At 48.7% G+C, this 20474-nt stretch overlaps 2 protein-coding genes and 1 pseudogene across 23 annotated transcripts in view; 1 reads left to right on the forward strand and 2 right to left on the reverse strand.

Annotated features, from left to right (window-relative positions):
• Positions 1 to 2386, forward strand: part of NCOA6 (nuclear receptor coactivator 6) — a 96341-nt gene extending 93955 nt beyond the window's left edge. For all 19 annotated transcript variants that reach the window (XM_086332241.1, XM_086332257.1, XM_086332245.1 and 16 more), the window contains one exon: positions 1820 to 2386. In XM_086332241.1, coding sequence (XP_086188367.1) covers positions 1820 to 1863 — 44 coding nt within the window. In that variant the 3' untranslated portion in view covers positions 1864 to 2386. The remainder of the gene's footprint in view (positions 1 to 1819) is intronic.
• A 1116-nt stretch (positions 2387 to 3502) lies between these two features.
• TP53INP2 (tumor protein p53 inducible nuclear protein 2) lies at positions 3503 to 12932 on the reverse strand. 4 transcript variants are annotated; one of them, XM_086332263.1, is made up of 5 exons: positions 12764 to 12932; positions 11641 to 11749; positions 8115 to 8295; positions 7457 to 7634; positions 3503 to 6915 (listed from the first exon to the last, which is right to left on the reverse strand). In XM_086332263.1, the coding sequence occupies exons 3-5, from the start codon at positions 8239 to 8241 to the stop codon at positions 6666 to 6668; spliced, it is 555 nt and encodes a 184-aa protein (XP_086188389.1). In that variant the 5' UTR covers positions 8242 to 8295; positions 11641 to 11749; positions 12764 to 12932; the 3' UTR covers positions 3503 to 6665. The 4 variants fall into 4 exon arrangements, with proteins under 4 accessions (XP_086188389.1, XP_086188387.1, XP_086188388.1 ...); XM_086332261.1 differs by having other exon boundaries at positions 7457 to 7754; XM_086332262.1 differs by lacking the exon at positions 11641 to 11749.
• Positions 12933 to 18686: 5754 nt separating this feature from the next.
• On the reverse strand, positions 18687 to 19082 carry LOC147360351 (large ribosomal subunit protein eL39 pseudogene; annotated as a pseudogene).
• Between the last annotated feature and the right edge of the window lie 1392 nt (positions 19083 to 20474).

Consider the following 20474-nt stretch of genomic DNA (forward strand, 5'->3'; position numbering starts at 1 on the left):
CCTCTCACCCTAGTATCTAAAAGACTTTTAATTTTTTTTGCAGTTTCTAGCATAGATAACTTGTTTGCTCATGGCCCCACTAATTGATTCATCCTCAGAAGCAGAGGCAGCCTGCCAGATCCCTGGGTGCTTTTGAGCACTGACAGATGGGAACAAGCAAGGAGGGAATGGAGGGTGGAGCCTAAGGTTGATTATTCCCCCACTGCTAACCATGCTTCCCAGCCACATGTGTTGCTTAGACACACCACTTGATCATTCATATCATAACAAAGGAGAAGCTCCCAAAGTTGACCTAAGTAACAGATATTTTTCTAAGGATGAACACTTAGTCAAGACAAAACCCAGTATGTTTTCACTACAAATGACAAATCTACAATGAAAGTGAAGGTTGAGAGGTGGTGGATGTAAAGAGTTGATTGATCATGGGGAGTCGTGTGCTATGTGGGACTCGGTTTATTTACATGGAATTAAAATAACACTATTATCAACATCGTATCAGATTTACTGTCCTCCAATTAGCAAAATACTAATGAGTAAATCAGAGAAACTAATTCTACCACCTGGCATGAGCATCACGATCTCCCCGCAAGAAGCAAGATGTATTGAAACTTCTACCAACAGAAGCCTGAAATCACCACAGAGGCCACCTTTTAGAAAATCATCTAGGTTTCACTTCTTAGCAGTTACTTAGCTAAAATTCTACTTAGTGAAATTTTTGCTTTTTGCATGTACATTTTAAGTCTGGATTCTCAAAATATGATATAATAAAAAAAAGAAAATAAAAATTGCTTAGAATACTGAACCTAATAATGTGCAGCATCAGAAAATTCAGCCTAGTTTCTAGAAAGGGGTAAGTTGAATTCATCTGACACCTTTATGTTAAATAGCACTTTTTTGGTCCTTATTGGGAAGTAAAAATATTTTAAATCAAAAATATCTATTATGGAGCAGCATGAAGAATGAGGGTGAATTTTTAATATTAATATGAGATTTTAAAGAAATGTTTACAGTTGGAGAGCTTTAGGCTATTCATTGTTACTTTGCTGTAGAAGACTTATGTTGAAAAGTTTTTGAGAAAGATGGTTTAAATATGGGAAAAGATTAAGTTGGTTGGTTGAAGACATAATACTAAAGGAAGTAAAACACACTCCTTCCCTCCCTTTTATGTCACTGTTACCCTGTCACTGATATAAACCTCTCAGTTCCCACCTCTTCCATGAAACCTTCAGGCTCACCTGGGCTCAGAGCAGGCTGTGGCATGCTCTGAATTGCTATTGGGCCATAGTAGACACTTCCTGACCAAGGTCATGGTCATGTTATTTAGAGACTTCGACTATGGCATGGCTAAGAGTTCTTCAGTGCAAAAAAAATGGTTCAGCCCCAGAAGGGATCCAGAGGCTGTTTTGCTTTGTTTTGTACTCTGGCACTCACTCGCTTGTAGCATCACTCATTGATTTCTGACTAAAAGCATTGTCAGTCTATCCATCATTTTGTTGAGTGATGGAAACAGGTGATGGAGATGGTGGGGTTAATTGCCCCGCTAAAGAGGCTGTCCCCACCTTGGCACCTTTTCCATGTATGTTTGCTTCACCTCCTACTACCTGTATAACATTTCCCCAGTTGGCAGCCAGGCCCTAGTCTTATCAGGCTGAGAAGCCTGAGACCCTCTTCACACTAAGTGGGCCTTTTGAGGCCCTTAGACTGACTCAGAGTCCAGTAGGCCTCCACTCAGGTCAGCCCTGGTTCTTGTGGACTGCCTGAAAGGCACTGCGGTAAAAAGTTGCCTCAGCTGAACATGTCTTTCCTTTCTCCCCCACAGACGTAACCAGTGTGGTGCAATCCAAGCGAAGAAAATCTAAGTAAACAAGCTGGACGACGACTTGATATTTGTAAATGTGTGTGAATTTTACAAAAAGCAATTTTGAGCTGTGACTTTTTAAAAATCCATTTCTGTACAGTTAGTTATTTTAATAACGTGGTCCTTTTCCTAGTCCCTGCAGCCTGTTTCGTAAAGTGCAATGGGGAAAGCAGAGTTGTTGAACCATTTTGGTGTTGCAAGAGGAAGTTCAAGGTTTCTAAAATGTTGCCATGTATTGAGAGGAGCTAATGCGATTATGTTATTAGTTTTCACATTTCCTAAGCAGCCTAGAGTACAGGGTGAGCATTTTTAGATCTCTAATGATGTATTGTGCCGTGGAAGTACTGTGTGTGAATAGCAGTAGTAGGGCAACAGGAAATCTTCTCATTTGGAAATGTTGTAAATAATTTTATTATATAGTGTTTTGGATGTATTTGTTGTAGAAATGGACCAGTGAATAAAGAGAATCTAAGGGTTTGTACAATGTGAAATACTGAATGTGTTAAATAAATGTCTTTTGTCCTAGAACATAAATGTATGTTATTGGTAAGGGATTATTGGGTAAGCAGGCTCTTTCTTTGGAACGTAAGTGAATAGGAACACCCTTCTTTGTGAATTAGAATTCCATCTTGTCCTCGTCGCACTTGAGATGCCCATCTGGGAAGTGGGAAATGAACATACTTGTGCACTCAGCTCATTCCTTGGCTTTGGAAAATAGCTCTTTTTTAGCACTGTACCAGGCACTTTGATATTGGTCAGATTTCCTTTGGTTGAAAATAACAGAATCAACTTAGGATCAAAGTCACCCAAGATCATCTAGAAACGGGGAGCAATCAGCAAATCAGATGGCACTTTTCTTTACCTCTTTCATCTGCTTCTCCATGCACATGATTGCTCCAAAACAAGCATGTATACACCTCCTCCATTCGAGAGAGAAGCCCAGACCGACCAGCAAGATTTTTCATAACAGCATCAAGAATCTAGCCCAGTTTAGGTCAGGTTTCTAACTTCAGTCCATATCTGTGGTTAGATGGAGCAGCTCCCAAATAAAAGTGGTCATTTTGCATTATGTAGTTCAGAGATACCCACTGTGTTCCACTCTTTGGCTGCTCTGTTTCTAATTTGCATCACCATGGCTCGGGGTGACTTATGAACATGCCTAGGTTTCTCCCTTTCCTGGCTCTGTCCTTACATTAAAAATTGTGGTCTCTAAACCAGATGCTTCTGCCCCTCTCCTACCCCCAACATTCAGGGGACATCAATGCTTGAGGTCTTGTCTTTACCTTGGTCTTTACCCAGCCTTCTGCTGTGTCTCCTATAGCTAGACATATACTCCATCCCTTCCCCAGCAGTGGCTCCATAAGCCAGTGCCTGAGACCCAAAGAATGAATTGGTGATTCTCATGTTCTTATTCTCATTTTTTAAAACGTGTCTTGCATTATCAGGATTTTCTAAAAGTTATTGCTGAGTCACACCACATTGTCTGGCTCTGTCACCGGCAAGCTCATCTACCCTTTTCCTCCCCTGTATGACACACGCACAACCAGAACCAAACCCAGCCTTATAATAACACACTATGTCAGTACTGTGTGTGAGATTGCAAAGTGCTTCAACTTGAGCTCTACTCAGAAAGAAAGCATAATGTGCTTTAAATAGATTTTTATTTGTTTTTCATTATATTAACTTTTTCTCCCATTGAGGAATAACATTACAGTCTTAACAATCAGAATCCTGTTACACACATCCACAGGCATGCCACGTGACCAGGCTGAGGGGGTTGTGTCCTCAAGTCTGCAACATGTCACAACATGGTCAACCAGAGTCTCCTCTTTTCAGCCGGTCTCAACACAAAACACCCAAGAGGGATGCACTCATCTTACTGGTTCCACCTGGAACCAGGGGGCAGGGCAAGAGGAAAGGTACAAGGGGCCATGTTATGTCTGCCTTCAGTCCCCTCACAGAAACCCACATGGATCTGAGGAGTCATCCAGGAGCTCTGGTGGGATCCTCATTGTACCTGACATCATGTGTCAGAGCAGACTACCAGGGTTCCAGACAAGGGTCAGGGAGCAAGCATACTCAAAAACAGCAGCACACTGCATTCATACACACATGGTACCCTGGTGGGGCCAGACTGGCAAGAGCTGGAAATGAAACCCAGCTTGAAGAGAGCTGTATTGGGGAATTACTGGAAGTTGTCCTTTAATGTAACTGGGACACACTCTAGAAACGGGTCCCTCTCACGTACTGAGTTTTGGCAAAGCGCTGGTCGTGCTGACATGAAGTAATACAGTCTGGAACAGACTTCTCCAGGGTCTCTAAAAACATCCATAAGGACAGACTCTCTAACCTCCTCCTGTCTGAGGTTGCATAGGACTTTGTGAGTTCTGGTTCCCTCATGTATTCAAGTTCTGTGGTTTAAAAAAAAATCCTGAAGCATGCTCAAGGTGAAAGGCACATACACAGTCAGTACAGTATGACGAGGTCTGATGCTTCAGGAGTCAGACAAACAGGAGACCAACTAGTGTTGGTTCTTAGAGATCTATACAGAATTAAAATATTGCCACACTCAAATGCTACAGAAATCTATAAGAAAGTAAAAAAATATGAGCCTTGCAGCCAGCTAGGTGATGATATTGGAGGGTTCTAGAACTACAGGAGCCTTCAGAATTATGGGTAAGGTAGGGGCCTTCCAAAACTGGAGCCAAATGCTCTAACTCACTTTTCCCCCACAGAAGGGTTGTGAACAGCACTGCCCAGAACTGAGCCTAAGCTCCAGCTGGCAGCGAAAGAGTAGGTAAGAAGTGCTGGAGGGAGTTTCAGCTCTTGGAAGTGCTGAAGACCCTAAGCTGGCTGTGATGTAACCAAGGAGTAGCTGGAAGAATCAGAGACTAGGTTGTAACCTTGGGGAGAGAAGCAAGGCTGTCAACTACTGGAGCCCTAGTGGGCCAGTATGGGGACTTTGAACTGCTTTTATATTGTAAATGTGGCTTATTCCCTTGTGCAGGAGACCCCAACAGGGCTTCCTCTGTCCCTATCCCAACATCTGTAGGGCTACCCGCTCCCTTATCCATACACCCCCCATGAGGCCTAGGGTTAGCAGGTCAGGGAGGGCAGCTGCCTTTGCCCTCATGGAACTGCAGAGTTTTCTCTAAACTTCAGCATGGCCACGAGGCCTAGAAACCTAGAACTGGAGTGAGGGGGAAGACCTATGTTAGTATGTAACAGGAAATAGTAAAAGTTTCCAGGAAGAAAGAGCACATACTAGAAAAGGACAGTTAGAAAAAGGAAAGGAGAAGCAACTCGGGGCATCCCAAGAGGCTGTTGCTGGTGTCTGAGCCCAAAATTCAATCCTGCAGTGAGAAGGAGAAAGCTGACTGCCCTGTCCCCTGTGTCTCATCCAGGTATCCAGGTCCCCTCTCCCAGGTACTTACTGGAGGAGAAGGGAAGAGGAAACCGTAGGGTACCTATTTCTCCCCAGCAGCCTAGAAAGGGAGAGAGCCCTGGGAAAGAAAATGAAGAAAGCCCTCCTTAAAGGCCCTGAACCTGGGTAGGGACTATGGGGATTGGGGCAGTGGGGCTCCTGGCCTCCTACCCAAGACTGTTTATTAGCCATCCTGGCAGAGTGTGAAATACCAGGCCAGAGGCAAGATAAAGGCTGAACTGCCATTCTTGGGATGGCTTCACCCCACAGCTTGTCCTCCCCAGCATCACCATTCTGCATTCTTATTCTGGGGTGTGTCCTTCCCCTGCCTAGAATCCCTCCAGCCTGCATCTCTCCTAAGCTAGTTCTAGCACCTTGGGCATATGAACAGATATCTAGGATGGCAGGGCTTTGCCCTGCCTTTACTGCTAAGTTGACATGTTGCAGGTAAGGGTAGCAAGGTACTAACTAAGCCCTTCAGACACAGGGATCTGCAGAGGGTTTGATTTCAGGAAGAGATTTGGGAGGTGAATTATAGAAAAGGGATGAGGGAGTAGACTCCAGGCTCCAGCTTGAGAGCAAGGCTTGGCCTCTCTGAGCAAGCACAGTGTGAGCCCCTACTGTGCCCTGCTCCTTACAGCATCTCAACCCACTTGACCTGACTACCTTTCCAATAGGTTTTCCTCTTTTCCTCGATTCCCTCCACTTTCTCCCACTAACTCACATCTCACAGTCCTTTCCCACATACCTTACCTTTCCATGCCTGAGCAACTTCAGGGAGCCCAGCATCCAGAGGAGAGGGAAGGGGGAGAGTAAAGGCAGAACCCTCTAGTCTCACTGGGAGAATCACTGAGTAATAAGGGAGCAGGAGTGAATGCAGGTCCAAACATTAGATAGAGTGAGGCTTGTAATGTGGGAGCTGAAGGTAGGGAATGAGCCAGATATGAGACTGGAAGAAGACAGTCTCAGAAACAGGAGTGGGCCGGAAATAGAGGACTGGAGGGATGGGGATGGGGATGGAGAGTGTCAGAGCAAAGATCCAGAAGGGGAACCAGGGAAGAAAGACCGACCGTCAGTGGGGGAGATGGAGGATTAGATGCCAGAAGGGGCCAGAAGGTGAGAGCGGGGCTGGGGCGGGGAGGGGGGTGGGGTGTTGCGGAGCGGGGTGAGGGGTGTGTTCAGAGGCGGATTAGAGGATCAGAGAAAGGGAAGTAGGAGTGAGAGAGAGGGGCGATCAGCCCACCTCACACACTTAAGAAGGGAGGCTGTGGTATCCAGCCCGAGGTGGGCTGCAGGCGCCCCCTCGATCAGCACACTGGCTGCGGCGGAGGGGCTGGATGGGGTCGGGAGTCAGCGAGGGGTTTGCAGCACGGCGGTGGAAGCTCAGTAGTTGAACTGGCGCTGGCAGGGCTGGTAGACAAAGCTGCCCTGGTGCTTGGGCCGGCGCGGACGGCTCTCGCGGGCGCGGTTCTGCCGCTGCACCACCTTGGCGCTCAGCGCGTGGCGTTCGGCCCGTTGCCGGGCCCGCTGCACCCGCCGCGCCTGGCCCGCCTTCTCCAGCAGCGCAGCCCGCGCCGGCAGAGGGGCGGCGTGGTGCAGGGCCCGGGCTTCGCGGCGAGCAGGCGCCAGCTCCCTGCGGGGAGAGACAGCGAGTCAGTCGGGGCTGGACAGATCGAGGGGAAAGCTGGCACCTCCCATTTGTCCCCGCACCCTCCTCAAGATTTGGTCTCTGCTCAGAAGGGGGCGCCCAACGCCGTTCTCGTGGGTACCAGCCCTTCCTCCAAGCCACCCACCCCGGAGATGCCTCCTCGGTCCTAGACTCTAAAACGGGTAAATGTGGCCCCGTGAAGGCTCAGCTTCAACTTCCGATTCGACCCTGGCATTCTGTACCCTATCCCCACACCTCCTTAGCGCTGCGGCCTCGCCCTTCCAACCTCTACAGACCCCAAGCCTTTGCTCCAGTCTTTCTCAAGCCCCGCCCCAGCCACGAAGCCACGCCTCTCCCAATCTCAAAGGCTCCTTTGCCTTCAGGCCGAGCTACATCCTGGCCCATCGGCCCCGGCCTTTGCCTCGAACACCCGCCTCTAAAGCGTCCTCCCGGGCAGTGCCAGGGGGTTCTTGGGCTCCAAGACACTCCTCTGTAGGCCTCCAGGCTCCGCTCCCGGCCCGCTCACCCGTCGCTAGAGTCTCCGTCAGGCAGGGCAGCTTCGTCGTCTTCTGGATGCGGGGAGGGAGGGCCAGGCTCCAGCACTATGGTGCTGCCGGTCACGTAAACGGACATGCTGGGGTGCTCGATGAGGAGGTCCTCCAGGGGGCTGCTCTGGAGGCGGGCAGGCCCGAGTCCAGGCCCCTCTGCAGTAAAACAGGCCGGAGGGGTAACAAACCAGCTTTCATCCATCAAGGAGGGTGCGGGCGGAGGGCGGCCGGCCGGGGCAGCGGCAGCCCCGGGGCTGGGTGGAGCTGTGAAGCTGTCTATGGGTTACGGAAGGAGGGGGCGCAGTGGGGAGACACACATACCGGACACAATGGGACAGGGAGAGAAAGGGCATCGTTAGTCAGCCCCGCAGCCCCGCCAGTCACACCCAGGGGCCACCCACAAGTCTCGACCTGCTGCCCTAGGGCGCGTGAGGTGTGGACTGCAACACCTCTGCCAGGAGAGAGCCCCAGCTTGCATGGAAGGGCGCTGTTACCCCTACCTCCAATGCTACTGCCTCAGCCCCTATTTGCCCTGGGAACTCCCCAGTCCCCTAGCAGCTCCCTGCTCAATGGCTGGACTATGTGCCCTAATGAAAACTTCACAGGCTCAGGAGTCAGTCCTGGCTCCAGACTTACCCGGCAGGTCAATGATGAGCCAGCCATCCACTTCATCCTCCTCAGAGACGAAGGCTTGGGGGCAGTCGGGGTCCTCGGCAGCAGGTGGTGGGGGACTGAAGAAGAGGCTGGTGAGGCGCTGAAGCATGGTGGGGAAGCAAAGAGGCCTGGGGAGGGGGATGGTCTATGGCAGTGCAGAAACCTGTGAGGTAGAGAGGAGTCAGTACTAGGGACTGCTCTCCCCCCAACTCCTGGCTGGGGATACCTTCCCCAGCACCCAGAACATTGATAAGAGTACAATGGAAATGTGTGGGAAAGCTTTGCCCTGTGCATGTGTATGTCTACACGTTTGTGTGTGTGTGTGTTGTTTGTTCACTTTCTGCTAAGTCAGCCTGCCTTCAGGCTTTTCTGTTTTTTGTATGACCTTAGAAGTTATTTAACGTATCTGTGCTTTAGTTTTCTCATCTGTCAAATGGCAAGAATAATAGTATCCTCCTCTCAGGCCTTAAAGGAATTAAATGAGCTAATAATAGTATCCTCTTCTGGGCTCTCATGAGAATTAAATGAGCTAAACACAAAGTGCTCAGAACAGTACCTGGATACAGACTAAGCATTCAATAAACTAATCAACTGGTTTATTATTAATAATTGTTAATATTATTGCATGCTCTAGGACTGATATATAAAACTCTATCAGGGAAGGTCCTCAAAGGACTGGACGTCCAACCTGGACCAATCCCACAGAACAGCTACCATAAAGGGTAAAAACACTTCTCCAGGCAAGGAAGAAATTGCCCAATATTGTGATTATTTATCATCATTATCATCATCACCATATAGCTAATATTCATGTGCCAAGTACTGTATTAAGCCTTTAACCTATATTGCCTCATGTAATAGTCACAATAACTCTAGGAAATGGATATAATTATTAGCCCTCTTTTACAGGTGAAGAAATTGAGGCTCAGAGGCATAAGATGATTTGCCTAAAATCTCACAGCTAGTAAGACACAGAGGAAGGATTCTAATCCACGCAGATTCCAGATCACTGTACTCCATTGCCTTTGCTGGGTATCTGTCTGGGTTAGGCATTTTTTATTTAGTGACCTGGGACCATGGTCCATGTGTATTTTTCTGAACAGAAGGACCTTGGTTTTCATCATGATTTCCTAAACAGTAGTTCTTGACCCCAGAGATTAAGAATCACTACTTGAGGGGACTTCTCTGGTGGTCCAGTGGCTAAGACTCCGCCCTCCCAACTCAGGGGCCCAGGTTCCATCCCTGGTCAGGGAACTAGATCCCACATGCTGCAACTAAGAGTCCGCATGCCGCAACTAAAGATCCCACATGCTGCAACGAAGATTGAAGATCCCGAGCGCTGCAACTAAGACCTGGTACAGCCAAATAAAATTTAAAAAGAAAAAAAAAGAAACTTGAGCCTGTGTGGCTTGAAAAGGGCTCACTAGCAGAAATCCCACAAAACAGCTACCATCTCACCATGTGATTACATAAATCTCAATTGTGTCTGTCAGATGAAGGTCCTATTCCCACAGGCCCTCCACCCTCATCCCCACTATTTCCAAGCTCCTGCTCAAGGACAGCATCCCTGGTTAGGGAGGAAGATCAGGTTGCCTGGTCCCAGGAAGACAGCAGGTCAGTGGGAGATGATGATGGAGGGAGAGAGCTATCAGACCCCAAGAGCCCTTAAGGATGAGGACTGAGGGTTGGACCAGGACTCAAGCCCTCAATCAGTCCTTCCCTGGCTGAAGATGAGAAAGGAGACTCCCTGCTCCAGGAATGGAAACACCAAGCCTACTTCAAGACTAGAAGTAGTCCTGGGTTAGGGGCTGCTGGCCAGGCCCCCTGGATATCCCTAAAGCTTGACTCTCCTGAAGACAGCCAACAGTTTTGCTACTCAGCCACTTGTCACTTTCCTCTAAGGATGTTTCCACACTTTCTATAAAGCTCCCTGGGGATACAGTCACACTTCCATTTCCTAGAGGCATTCTACTCTTTTTGCAAACCCACCTGGGGTATTTCTATGGTTGTTGCACCTCTTCCAATCCCTGGGTATATTTTTCACACTTGCCACAGAATCACCTAAGCTCTACACCCAGAGAGTATGTATATATTTGCAGACCCCACAGTGGCCTCCAGAAGGAAGTGGTGCCTGGGTGTCAGCCTCCCTGGTGGTAGATTTTCAGGGATTACGAAAGGTTGGGCCACCCTCAGTCAGTGCCCGCCCAGCACAAGCCACATATCCCAGCCCATTTGTAGCCACAGGGAGTTAGTGACTCAGTTACCAAAAATTCAGAGAGTTTGACCCCTCCTGAAGGAAGGGAAAGACTGGGGCCTTGATGAGGCACACCCTCTTTCCAAGGACCTACTGCTTCATCGAGAAAATGGAAATAAAGTGAACAGGTGTTTCAGAAACCATGATATTCACCCAGCCCATTTTATAAGCTGAGGATCAGAGGACATAAGTCCGTCCAAAGACACACAGCTAGATGGTGGCAGAACAGGTCTAGCACCAGGTCACTGAGCCTTCGGTCCAAAGTGTACACAGTCAGGAACCCCTCAGTAAACAGTCCCCAAAATATAACAATGCAGGGGAGACGGGGGAAGTCAGACAGGAGTCAGATTTTGATCAAGTTGCTGCCCCTCTCAGGGGGCCCTCTGTCCAGCTATAAAAGGGTCTGAGGTTCCTGGCACTGAGATTCATCCTGCATTTACCAGAGCACCCAGAGTCTGCTCCAGGCCTCTTCAAATTACAAACAGATTGAGGTAAGGAAGGCTTAGGGCTGGGAAAGCTCCCTGCCCGAGGTCACACAGCAAGTCAGTGACAGAGCCAGAAGTGACAACCTCACCAGCCAGCCAGTGCCCGCCCCCTCTCATGACCACAGAGGGAGGCTCCCAGAATTTTTCTTTCCCAGCCCTGCCAACTTCCTGGTTCTCACATTCCCAGTTCTGCTCCTGGGAGAACGATTCCCTTTAATAACTGCAACAGCTGTGCCCGGAATAACACTTGATCCCCAAGCCACCTCTACCCCAGCCCATCTGTGAGCAGAGTCTAGGCTGAGATAGGACTCTTGGTCCAACCCATAGGCCCATCTACTTGGAAAGTCAGAGGCTCTCCTGCTGGGTCTCCGGTGCTTCTCTGTGAGCAGAGACAGGGGAGCACACGCTTTGTAATCACCAGCACTAGTCCAGGTCAATCCTTTCTAGCTGGCAGCTCTGGGGGTGCAAGGTGAAAGTGATAGTTGCTCAGTTGTGTCCAACTCTTTGTGACTTCATGGACTGCAGCCTGCCAGGCTCCTCTGTCCATGGAATTCTCCAGACAATAATTCTGGAGTGGGTGGTCATTTCCTTCTCCAGGGGATCTTCCCGACCCCAGGGATCGAACTCTGGTCTCCTGCACTGCAGACAGATTCTTTACCATCTGAGCCACCAGGGTGGGAGGTGAAGGACAGCCAAACAGAGGGAACTCTCATCTCCACCCCATCCCAACACTGGCCCAGGAGACACCCTGATGCAGCCATTGACTCACCTTTCTGTGGCCAAAACAGCTGGGAGGCAGTGATTTTCTGGGTTCCAGAACTCTGAGGTACAGAATGAGGATGGGGGCCTCAAAAGGGGACCCAGTCTCCAGAGACCTCCTGGGAAAAGATCCAGGAGTGAGGAAACCTGGGAGCATTATCAAATTTGGATGGGGCTTAGCCCAAGTGGTTGGATGGCATCACCGACTCATGAGTTTGAATTGGTGATGGACAGGGAGGCCTGGCGTGCTGCAGTCCATGGGGTTGCAAAGAGTCCAACGCAACTGAGCGACTGAACTGAACTAACCCAAGTAGAGTCTTAAGTGCAAGGAGGATGTGTAACTTGTTATTTGTAATAAGCTTCTACTAGGTATGTGCCAGTGGCTAATGCATCCACCACTCACTAGGGAGGCATGACTCTAACTAGCTGCACGACCTTGAGTAAGCCACTTCCCCTCTCAGGGCCTCGGTTTCTCCTTCCATGAAATGGGCTCTAAGACCCCTAGTTCGGGGGCTGGGAACGACGTCAGCTAAGGCGCTGCACACACTTCAGGGATTAGGAGAATGTTATTATGTTAGTCCCAGGGGCGCAGAGCCTGGAGCCAGAGGGAGGAGATTGCACCACTACCTGGCGTTGCCCCAGCGATCTAGAGTTCGAGCTTCAGGGGCTCCTGAACTTGTGACAACCCCCTCTCCCTATCTAGACCCAGTAGCGCCTTCGGAACCTCTCTCAAGTCTCTTCGAACCTCTAAGGTCTCGAGGACAAAGTAGAAGATCAGAGGTTTGACCTCAGCTCCTGGGTTAGCCCAGGAAACAAGAGGGCCCTCTGGTCCCGCTGCCTTCAGCGTCCCTCACTCTTGGGCCCAGTTCCGACCCAGCGTCCAACGGGTCACCGGAGGACAAGCGACCCGAGTCGGGAGGGGGTGGGGGGGGCGGTGCCGGCCTTGGTGACGTCTCAAAGTCATATGCAAATAGAGAGACGTCACGGTCTACCGGGCTGGGGCAGCCAATCCGGAGCCCAGAATGCAGCCCCGGCAGCCGCCCGCGGAGACTGACAAAGACCCGGGAACTGGGGGCGCGGGGCGTGTCCCGAGGCTCCAGGAGCCCCCCAGGCCAAAACCGGTCGGAACTCACCTGGGAACTGGGGGCGGTGCGGCGGGCCCAGGTGGCGCTGAGGTAGTTATGAGGCGGAGTGTCCCGGAATCGGCGGCGGATCACAGGCCCGGCAGCATCGCGGGGGCTGGGTTGGGAGCGCGTCGGACTCTCAGAGTGACTGCGCTCGTGCGCGGGGCTTTGAGTCTACAGCCGCGGCTGCTGGACTCAAGGCACAAATTGGAACGTTCAAACAGCTGATTGTGACGTCACAAAGGGGCCCGCCCGCCTCGCGTCACCGCCCGGCCAAGCGGCGGCCAATCCCAGGCTGCGGATCCCCCCTCCCCACCTCCTCCGCGGCTAGCCGGCTAGTGGCTCCCTCGCGGGGATCCCAGACTCCCAGGCTAGGGAAGTGGAGGCCTGGAGAAACAACTGCTGGAAGCTTGGAGCGCCCTGCCTCTGGGCGACCCACGGAGCTCTCTAAGAGCGGGGTTCCCACTCGTTCCTACGAGACCCCCATCTTTCTGCACACCCTCCGCATCTGTCAGCTCCCTCACCTCCCGCCGCCTCTCTTGTCCTGCATCTTTACACTCAAGTCCCTCAGTCTGTACACTTTTCTCAACTCCACACCACGTTCGTGCACCCCAGCCTCTTCACCACCCGTCTCCCGGCTCTGCCTTTGTTGTCTCCCTTTCTTTCCCGTACACGCTCGCTGCTTTCCCACTCCTTTTTTTCCTCTGCTGGGCAAGCTTAACAGGTGGGGGACAACCCTCTTCCTTGGTTCCAGGGGATCGCAGGAAGTATAGACGAATTGGTTAGGCTGACAGGAAAATTTTACCGGTAGAACTTGGAGAGGAATTGTTTTGGGCTAAATAAACATTGACCTAGAGAGTACTCTGCACTGGATCGTTTACACACTTGTGCGTGTGTGTGCTCAATCGTGTTCGACTCTTTTTGACCCCATGGGCTGTGGCCTGCCAGGCTCCTCTGTCCATGGGATTTCCCAGGCAAGAATACTGGAGTGGGTTGCCATTTCCTTCTCCAGGGGACTTCCAGATGGAACTTGCCTCTCCTGCATTGGCAGGCAGATTCTTTACCCCTGGCTACCTGGGAAGCCCTAACACACCTCATTTAATCCATATTGCTACTGGGGCTAGACAGAAAAGTGAGAGGGATTGATTGATTATTAAACCCGATGTACACACGGAGAAACTGAGATAGATCTCATGGCAACCCACTCAGTGTTTTCTTGCCTGGAGAATTCCATGGACAGAGGAGCCTGGCAAGCTATAGTCCGTGAGGTTGCAGAGAGTGAGACCCAACTGGGTGACTAAACACCACCACCACCACACAGGGAAACAGATAGATCTCATGGTTAGTATATAGATTCATACTCAGTAATGCATTCAACAGCAACTATTGCCGCTGCCAGACCATTAGCTGACATTTTTGAGCACTTACTGAGTGCCAGGCATTGTGCCATACTGCTGTATATGTGTGTTTATTCTTCACAACAACCAAAAAGGTATGTGTTATCCCCATTTTCAAGTTGAGGAATCAGGGTCACACAGTTATAGTAAATGGGAAAGCCAGGATTTGAACACATAGTTCCTGGCTCCAACACTCTCCATGCTCTACAAGCACCAGATAATCAAAGCCCGGGGGTGCTTCAGCCTCCGCTAGGAGACCTGGGCTTCGTCCTTTCCCCAAACTTGCTGTGTGACCTCAAGCAAGTCATGTCATCTCTCTGGGCCTCAATTTTCATATCTGTTGAAACATCCAAGTTATCTTTTAGAGATTCTTTCAAAGTCATCACCCTCAGGATTCTTCCAGTCCCATATTCTAGGCCCCCATCATTCCCAGTGGCCTGAGAAGAGGCTGGAAAGACCACAAGTACACATCCTCAGCATCTCCAGAGGTTGTGCATCCTCTCTCAGTAGAGCAGGGCTGGTGGAGATGAATCTGAGCACTGCCCATCTGTCTCATTGGGAGGGGGGGTTGCGGGGGAAGGGAACTAGGCCAGAGCTTCTGCCCTGCTGATAAAATCCTGTCCCGGCCTAATCTGAAACCCCAGAGGGACTCCTCAATCCTAGCAACTAGCAGAAGGAACCGGGAAACAATGCCCAGTGGCTTGGGGAAGAGGGGTAGGAGTGAGGGAGCAGCGCTTTGGCCCTTGGAGTGATATCCCCAAACCATCCTCATTCTTTGCAACCCTGAGCCTCTCCCCATCACATCTGCTTCCTACTAACCTCATACCCTCTCTTCACCTTTTGCTGACTTAAACTGGATAATCCCTAATACGCCTCTCTTGTCACATCATTTGCCTGCACTAAAACCTCCTGTGGCTCCCACAGTACCACGCCCCTTAACATGGCATTTGTACCTGCCATGATCCAGCCCCAGTGCTCTCACTTTATTCCTCACTTACATCCACCTTGTCCTACGCTTAGACTCCTATCGTCTCTTCATTCTCCCACACCCATACTTTTGCTCAAGCTTTCTCCTGGAATTCTCTGTTCAGGCTTTTCTGAATTCAGAGTTTTTCTGTCTTCAGGATTCTACTCACTCCTTCTTCCTCTAGGTCACCTTTCCTGTCCCTACCCAGGTGTCCAGAACTACCTTGATGGACAGTACAATCATTTATTTGTTCAATAAACAGTAAGTGATGAAGACTAATTGTGTATATGTATTTTCCCAAGTAGACTGTGGGCCTCCCAAGGGCAGGATCTTTGTCTATATACTTCACTCAGCCTGTGCTGGACCTGGCATAGAGTAGACCCAACCAAAGGTTCAATAGTTAAAGGTTGGAGAATGGGGGATAGATTAGGAATTTGGGATTAAAATATACACGCTACTATATATAAGACAACCAACAAGGACCTACTGTATAGCACAGGGAACTATACTCAACATCTTGTAAAAATTTATAATAGGAGAGAATGTAAAAAAAGAATATAGATGTGTATGTATAACTGAATAACTTTGCTGTATACCTGAAACTAACACAACATTGTAAAAAATATATTTCAATTAAAAAATTTAAAGGCTCAGCTCAAGAGAAATGATTGGTATGAGAAGACTCCTATACCTGGACCCTTAACCCTGGTACAGGAAGCATTCTATTGGGCACAGGATTATGGTCCCCCAAGCCCAGGGAAAGGGTTTCTTGTCATACACTCTGGTCCCCTAAATGGCCTGGATTCTGTTCCCAATCTTAAAAACCCTGTGTACAGGCAGATTGGCCAGATCTCAGCCTTACATTTCTCATGAGTCAAAGGTACCATGAAAGTGGGGTGGCTGAGCCTAGCAGAATCCGCTCCTGAAACCCCTGGGACCCATCCTTCTCTACTGCAGAGATTTACTGTTAGGACTGGAGAAGACCTCAGAGCTCAGCTCATCCCCAGATTTTCATTTTATAGGTGGAGAAACTAAGGCACCCTGAGACACTGAGATTAAGTTACTTGTTTAGAACTATAAAGCAACAGAGTCATCTACTGACCTTGGTTGGCGCTGGAGTGGGCTTAGTATTCTGGGACCCTGGCCTGGCCCGGACATCATGTTGAAGGTAATCCTGGAATCTCATTTCCAATCAGAAATAAGGTGCCACTCCTGTACACACACATACACACAGACATCTATGTGTCTACATGAAGGCATCCATGTACAAACACACACGTGCACATGAGCTCACATTTGCAGAGTTAACAGATGCTCACGCCCTTCTAATCCTTGCCCAGATGTAAGCACCTGCCGAATATTTCTTTTTTGGCTGCAGGGCACATGGGATCTTAGTTTCCCAACCAGAGATCAAACTCGTGTCCCCTGCACTGGAAGCACAGAGTCTTAACCCCTGGACCACCAGGGAAGTCCCAAAACTAGCCCAGTTTTACAGGCTCCAGGGTTGGAGGTCAAGAGGCCTCTCTTCTATCTGGGCCTTGGGCTTGCCTTTGCTGAACTCTGGGGGCTCCCTAATGGCGTGGGGTTCCCCCACTTCAAAGGGCAGAGATGTGTCAGCCTGGGTGTATCCCTCATGGGATCTTGCATGTGCTCAAAGTTATGAGCCCACTGAAGAACTAACTCACCACTGCCCTCTCTCTTCCCCTCTGAGATAGGGGGCAAGGCTGAGACAAGCCTGGTGGGCAGTTTGGAATCTGATGAAACCAGCAAGTCCTGATCACTCTAGAAACACAACCCCCTACCCCGAACTAGCCCTAGATTTACAGAGTTAAACAAACCATATTAATGACGACACTCTTAGGACCTCTATGTGCCAGGTATTATTCTAAATCCTTGCTTATGTGTGTGCTAAGTTGATTCAGTTGTGTCTATTTGCGACCCTATGGACTGTAACCCTCCAGGTTCCTCTGTCCATGGGATTCTCCAGGCAAGCATATTGGAGTGGGTTGCCATGCCCTCCTCCAAGGGATCTGCTCGACCTAGGATGGAATCCGTGTCCCTTATGTCCCCTGCATTGGCAAGTGGGTTCTTTACCACTAGCGCCACCTGGAAAGCCCATTCTACATCCTTACCTGTGTTGATAACTCCTTTAATCTCCACAACCCCCTAATATAGATAAAATTTATTCTTCTTATTTTACTGGTGAAAGAAATGTAATTGGTAAAGCCAGCTAAGGCAAACATAATCCCCATATTCCCCCAAAAGACTGACCTATACCTTAACCAAGGGGCATGTCCCTAGAACCTATACTCAAAAAACTTTGTTGTTCAACCAAGAGATGTTTGAATTGGGGGTAACTGTGATATGTGTGTGTGTGTGTGTGTGTGTGTACACCATGGAAAAAACCTTGGCCTGATTGTCAGTAAATCCAGATTTCAATCCTGGTTCTATCCTAGGTTCATTGTCCAAGTCACTTTCTTTGTCTGGGCCTCAGTTTTCTCATCTGCAAAACGGCTGGCTCCATATTCTATGTGCTTATATGTTCGATACTAAATAGCATACAACTATAAAGGCTGTGTGTGAAAAAATGTACAGTATTTTTTAAAAAATCATTTTTTTGAGTAGCAGACCCTCCTATGTGGGCCTTGAAGGAGCAAACTGCCATGTTGTGAAGATGGCCACATGGCAAGGACCCAAGAGGGACTTCTGGAAGCTGAGAGTGGTTCCTGCCCAAAAGACTAAGAAAACGGAAATCTTAGTGGTACGGCAGCAAGAAAATGAATTCTGCCCATAACCTGAGGGAGGCTAGGGCCAAACTTTCCCTATTTGGGTCTCCAGATGAGAACATGGGCTTGATTTCAGCCTTGTGAGTGTGTTGAAAAGTTTTTTGCATGAAAATTAAGAAGCAGCTTGAGTTATTCATCTTACTCTAGTACATTTTGTCTTATTGCAATTATTTTCTTTTGCTAAAGTCATATAGTTGAAATTGAGTAATTTGCATATGTGGGATGCAAATCCAGGGTATATATCTCAGCCAAAAGACACTTCCTCCAATAAGTTCTCCAAGCTGTCTTTGAAAAGAATTAACCTCTCACTCCTCAGAGCCTCCAAAACAAACACATTGTCTGCCTGTCTCTTAGAGCACTGAACACTGAATTCACCACATACTCAGGAATGCCTAGTTTCTTTCCAGGAGATATCTAACCTTTTCTATACTGGAGAATCTCTTTAAGTGTAACACGCTAAGTTGTATCAGTCGTGTCCGACTCTTTGTTACCCTATGGGCTGAAGCCCACCAGGCTCCTTTATCCATAGCATTTTCCAGGCAAGAATAACTGAAGTGGGTTCCCACGCCCTTCTTTTTTTCCCCCCCTTAATTTGTCCACACTTTATTCTCTTTTTTTGTTTGTTTGTTTTACAAGATAATTTTGCCTTGTTTTGGAGATTAAATTACAGTGCAGTGCACAAGTCATAAACGTAGGGTTCAATAAATTTTGACAGATGGATACATTCGTGTAACTCACTGTAAGAAACTGTTCCCATAGGTCCCTTACAAGTCTACATTTCCTTTTTTTTAAGTTTCACATATTTATTACTGAGCCTCATAGACTGCTAGTGAAGAAACAGGAAACATCAGGAGCCAAGCATTCCATCTCCCCCATAAGCTGTTCAGACAGTAGTGATGTTGTCACTGTGACTTGGTTGGTTAATATACAAGTGATCTTAACACACAGCATGTGTGCCACTTTATGTAAGAGGCTTCTTATAGACCCAGCTTGGTTCTTCTCCAGTGTCTTCTCTTGGAGTTGTACCTGATTTTATTACCAGTTTTCATTCGAATCCATTGAGGAATGGGACAATTCTGCTTTTGTTTCTTGGCTTGGAATCACTTGATCCTGAAAGTCTTGTGAGAAGATCCATGCCCTTCTCCAGGGGATCTTCCCAACCCAGAGATCGAATCCATGTATCTTATGCTCCCGCATTTGCAGGCAGGTCCTTTACCACTTGCGTCACCCGGGAAGCCCCTTCAGTGTAAACAGAAACATAATCAAAGACTTTAAAATGCAGGGAGATAAGGGCTGTGAAAGTCATTCAGTTGTGCCTGACCGTTTGTGACCCCATGGACTATATAGTCCGTGGAATTCTCCAGGCCAGAATACTGGAGTGGGTAGCCCTTCCCTTCTCCAGGGGATCTTCCCAACCCAGGAATTGAACCCAGGTCTCCCACATTACAGGGGGATTCTTTACCAGCTGAGCAATAGGGGAGTCCCAAGAGGCAAGAATAGTGATTAGAACAAAAAACTAGGGGAATCCAGGGGGAAAAAAAGGATGCACAGAAGCCTTCCTGGAAAAGAGGACATCTGAGATGGGCTTTGAAGGATGAGTAGAAGTTGACCTTGGGGTTGAATGGTCAGGAATATGATTCAAATCAGGAGCCCTCTAGAACTTCCCTGGTCGTCCAGTGGTTAAGACTCTATGTTCTCAATGCAGGGGGCTCAGGTTTGATCCTTGGTCAGGGAACTAAATCCCACATGCTGCAACAAAAGATCCTGCATGCCTCAAGGAAGATAGAAGATCCTACATGCTGCAACTTAAGATATGGCACTGCCAAATAAATAAGTGTTAAATATATATACATATATTAGGAGCCCTACACCCCTGTCTTGGCTCTGCTTCTGACTTGCTTTGGGTGATTCTCTGTCCTTCAGTGGGCCTCTGTTTCTCTGTCTGCACAATAGGGGCATGACAGGGAATTCCTTTGGGGCTTCCCCAGTGGCTCCGTGGTAAAGAATCCACCTGTAATGCAAGAGGTGCAGGAGACACGGGTTCGATCCTTGGGTCGAAAAGATTCCTCTGGAGGAGGGCATGGCAACCCAGTCCAGTATGCTTGCCTGAAGAAGCCCTTGGACAGAGGAGCCTGGTGGGTTACAGTCCATAGGGTCGCAAAGAGTCAGACATGACTGAGCGATCAAGCACATAGCACAAGGCCTGTAGTCGGTGAAGAGTAGAACTGCTCTATTTGAAGGGAAAGTTTAAGGGCCTAGAGTCGCTGCCTGCTATTCCTCTCTCCTCACGACTAAAGCCACTTGGCACACACACACACACACACACACAGGGAATTCCTTTGCCTGCTCACTTCTTTTCTGCCTGTTGCTTTCTAAGGAGAGTTTTTGTCTTGTCTGACCACTTTCCAGGTTTTTTAGGTAGAGAACAGGAATAACAGGGAGACAGAAATAGGACAGAGAAGTGACAGGAAAGAAGGAAGGAAAGAAAAAAGCAAAACTTGTGGAAAAGGGCCTAGGGGGACAGTTTCTGATGGGAAATGACAGATTTGGTAAGTGAGCAACACTGAGAG

The sequence above is a fragment of the Bos grunniens genome, chromosome 13 (assembly GCF_055505025.1).
Source record: "Bos grunniens cultivar Pamir isolate PY7600 chromosome 13, Bosgru_T2T1.0, whole genome shotgun sequence".
NCBI classification, from domain to species: Eukaryota; Metazoa; Chordata; class Mammalia; order Artiodactyla; family Bovidae; genus Bos; species Bos grunniens.